This window comes from Cariama cristata, unplaced genomic scaffold (assembly GCF_000690535.1).
Source record: "Cariama cristata isolate BGI_N322 unplaced genomic scaffold, ASM69053v1 scaffold4734, whole genome shotgun sequence".
Taxonomy (NCBI): domain Eukaryota; kingdom Metazoa; phylum Chordata; class Aves; order Cariamiformes; family Cariamidae; genus Cariama; species Cariama cristata.
Window position 1 is genome coordinate 18,591 of NW_009611073.1, and position 4,220 is coordinate 22,810.

Consider the following 4,220-nt stretch of genomic DNA (forward strand, 5'->3'; position numbering starts at 1 on the left):
GAAGGGTCACCTCAGGGGAGAAGGAGGTACGTCCAACCTGTGCTCACTTAGCTTCAGAGTTAACAAATGCTATAGTAATAAACTGCATTTCTAGCTGTATCAAAAAACACCCAAGTCAGACTCATCCACTTCAAATTAATTTAGCAGTGCCTAGTAGTGCCCCTACTACAGTTTTTCTGGCTTGATTCACTGAAAGCTACTCCAGGTCCTAACTTCAGTGTCAAAATGAGAAGTAAGGACAAATTCTCGCAGGGCAAGTGCATGTTCATGCAATGCTTAAGAACACAGGAATCATACGTTGACTTGCAGCTCTCAGATCTTCTCTTCTTCTGTGACCTAGTTTCTCCCAACTGTTTTTCTTTTCTTCATTTAATCCTATTTTCCTCAACAAAGATTATTTAAACTTGAAGGTGAATTAAAACTGACCAGATTGCTCTCTCCAAATTGCTGTGTAGCATTACACATCAGAACAGTTTCCCATTTTTCATGCTGACTTACATTTTGCTGCAGTTAGACTGTAAAAGAAATCTTAAATATTGGCACTTTAAGGCTGCTGGCCTTCAAAAGCTGTAGCCACAGCAGCAACTGCAGTGCTGACACATGTTAAGACACAGGAAGAATTTACTAGATGAGAAGCAATTAAAATGGCTTCTGAATATATTTAATAGATCCCCTTATGTTTTGGAGTCCAACAAAGCCCTTGTGGAAAAAAGAAGGAAGAACATTTAGTTCAACATGTCGCAGCAGCAACGGCTGTTCAAGCATATCTCCAGGATATGAAGGAAGAAGCATTTCTCCTTGCCCATTCATAAATAAAGCTATAAAGTTAGTCCGTCACAATACAAAGCTACCTAGTAGAGTTCTGGCAGTATACAAGAGCTACAGGAAAACAACTAGCTCAAAATTCTCAAAAATTGCATATGTAATTAAATCTGTCCCTGCTGTTTGGGGATAATCACAAGGCATGAATGGTTATTGGCAAAATCTTAAGCTTCCATATGTAAAAGTCTGATGGTCAATCACACTAACTACAACTTGACATCTGAATCAAGGACTTCAATCTATTTCATAAACTTCATTCAAGGCATGCCACAACACCATATCTATTCAATTGTCCAGTTTGGAAAAAAGAATAAACCCAAACACAGTTTGTCCTGGTCAACTTCTACACAAATTAAGTCCCTTCTAGTTAGCATCAATTAGCACGTTTGGATATGTGGTAGAAATAAACTTAATTTTGCAAGTTGAGTGGAGTTCAGTAAGTTAAAAAAAAATGTTTGACACTCAGCAGGTGACAAAGTGGGGACAGATGTTAAAATGCAAATGAAATCAAAGGATGCAAAAATAATCCTTTCGTTTCTTCCATTTATTAAGAAGCAGTAAGCCAATATCCTCCCTTGCAAACACCAGATGTTACAGTATAGAATTCAAATCAAGAATATTAACAGTATACAGTTCTTAGAGCAAAAAGCTTCACTTGTAGGTAAGAAGTATATATACTGCTCTTCATTCTTCTGTATGTTATTACAGAGGACACTGGAAAAATACAGTCAGTCTACAGTAACTGCAACTATCTCTTGAAATCCTGAATGTCTGCAATTAGAATTGACTCTGGAACAAAGTAAGCCTTCCTCATTGTTTCAGTTGATTTTGGATCATGAATTCTGACGAGTCACACCTCACTATTCATATCACATAAGATATGGTTGTATTAATTTGGTACTTATGTGAAATACTAAGCTTTCATCCATTTAACGTTAAGAATTGCTGACTCCCAAGTAAGTTTATGGAAAGACAAAACTAGAATCTATCATTTGACTACTTCAGAAAAGTCCTATTTTCATAAAACGTTGCCAGTAATGCTACCAAAAGACAGCATTTACATTGCAAACTTGATTGAAATTTGCTAGCTGGTATATTGGATAGCCTTCTCTGAATTTCCTCCATAAAACTAACTGAAGAAACTTCCCTATCACTTCCAATAATCCTTGTGTGGGAAAATTAATGATTAGCTTTTGCCATGCAGTACCCGAATAATCTAATAGAGTCACTGAACTTTCTTCTTGTTATCATTGTCCACCAATACCAATTTTTAAAAGAACATTTACATTTCTTCCATGAGAACTTTCATGGCACACGTCAGTGTAGACTAATTTCTTTGAAATCAAAACCATAGCAGACAAGATGATTTGAAGTAACTAGTCCCAATATTCATGTCCTGAGGCCAATGACAGCTCTTCTACAGATGCAGTCAGAGGGGGCTCATGATTCTACCTGTGCATTATTTAACATGCAATGTTCATTTAACATGCCACAGGATATATTCATGGTATTACATCCAGATTTCTAGAGCTGTGCAATTTTTCTGTTAAGCAGTTTCCGTTTGATTATATTGGAATGAATTTAATAGAACAAAGGGAAGAAATACATCAAGGTCAGGAACTAAGTCCCCTGCAAGCTGGAAGGAATGAAACTCAGATGTAAAGACAGTTTTATTTTTAACTTAATCCAAGGGTCACACTATCAGATAAACAAAAGGTCAGATCCAACAAAAAGCCTCTAGGTCAAAGGGAATCACTATAGCACTAGGAACTTGGAGGAGAGAGACAGGAGAGATAGCTTATAAGTTCTTGTTTATAACTATCTTGGAACACTTTCAAGCATGCCTGTAACACAACTTTATTAGGTCTAAGGACAAAGTGCAGTAATCAGCTTTAAGCGATTTCATTAGAAGCTGCAACCTCATCAGATCTATTCAGATTCAAAATCTCAGTATATTTATTATTCCTTTTAGGGGGCCAGGGGGAATAATCAGACTACAAGTCCCATTTTTCTACTTTCTGCACCGTATATAATAAACTGGGTGTCATTATTAGTGGTGCATTTCTAGTCAGAATTCTCAGAAAATCCATATTCAGGAAACTGGGGGTTCATCTGAAATTCACTGAAGCCAGGACTCCAGTGGGCTTTCATACAGATCTTTAGCTTCCTCTGGACAGCAAACATAGGGAAAAAAAGCACAACTCTAATGTCCTTGGTGATGGATCAAAGTACATACAAGAATGAAATTCTACAGCTAGGTACCTTTTAAACCAGTAGATCTCATCTGGATCTGCAATTCCATATTCTCTTAATTTCATCACCATCAGAGAGCTCTTCCTGATGGCTTGCTCATAGCGTTGGCTACGGGACAGGAAGTTCAAATCCTCGTGCTGGAAGTCAGGATCATTAATAACTAAGGCCTCTGAGGACAGAACAGAAAACAAACTCAGTTTCCACAAACCTCAGTAAACACTGGGTGAGAAACAATTCAGTATTTCACTTGCTGTACCTCAAGGTACAGATATCAGAAGATTAAAAATAAAAGTTAATGAAGTGAGAAAGAAGTCAAAGCTCTTGGGGAGAGGGACTCCAGCAACAGGGCTCTCTCCCGTTCCATTCATAAACCACATTTTAAGTTCAAAGCACTATGGACTTGGCAGAAGGTTAATTCCCCGATGTAAGACCTGCAGGCCCCTCAATAACAATCACAGAGCCTCAAATAGCTATCGTTACTGCTGGATCAGACTGCCTCAAGAACTTTGATCCCCATACAACTCCTTGGAGAAGGGCATAGCTATTATTCCCACTATGCCAACTGGAAAAGAGAGGTCACAGACGTTCTGTATCCCCTTTGGCACAGAAGTTACACAACACCAGCCTCTGACAGTCCCACCCCAGCACAGGCTGGGAAAAGGAAGAGGATGGAGGTATTTCATTAATCTCACACATCATTGTAGCACTGGGTGAAAAACAGGTCATATTTGTACTGCTGGGCAAGAGCGTACTAGGAAGGTGAAAGAAGTGCCCGAGAGAAATGCCTATGGGAAGCTGCCTCTTACCCTCTGAGGAAAAGAGAGAGATAAAAGGACATTGCTCTATCAGGGCCGCTCCAAACCCTTTCTGGGAAGGGAAGAGGGGGATCAGGAACTTCACACTGCTCCTGCTGCCCTCTAACCCATCAGGCAAAAATCCCTTCCTTCAGACAGCCCCCTCCGCCTCACAGCTTTCCTCTCTCCCCGGACTCTCCCCTCTCCCCAAAAGCTCCTTCCCACGCCCTCCGTCCTCCACAGCCTGCCTCTCCCTCTCTCCACCGCCTCCTTTCCTCCCACCTCCTACCCTCCCCGGGGCTCCCCACCCCCGTTACCCCGGTCTCCCTCTCCCTGGAGGCCCCCCTCTAG

At 40.4% G+C, this 4,220-nt stretch overlaps 1 protein-coding gene across 1 annotated transcript in view; it reads right to left on the reverse strand.

Annotated features, from left to right (window-relative positions):
- The window catches only part of ACOX1 (acyl-CoA oxidase 1, palmitoyl), a gene marked incomplete at its 5' end in the record, with an annotated part of 19,179 nt that extends 15,935 nt beyond the window's left edge, over window positions 1–3,244 (reverse strand). The window contains 1 exon segment of the mRNA XM_009698087.1: window positions 3,085–3,244. Within this exon segment, the coding sequence (XP_009696389.1) occupies window positions 3,085–3,244 (160 nt within the window).
- Window positions 3,245–4,220: the final 976 nt, after the last annotated feature.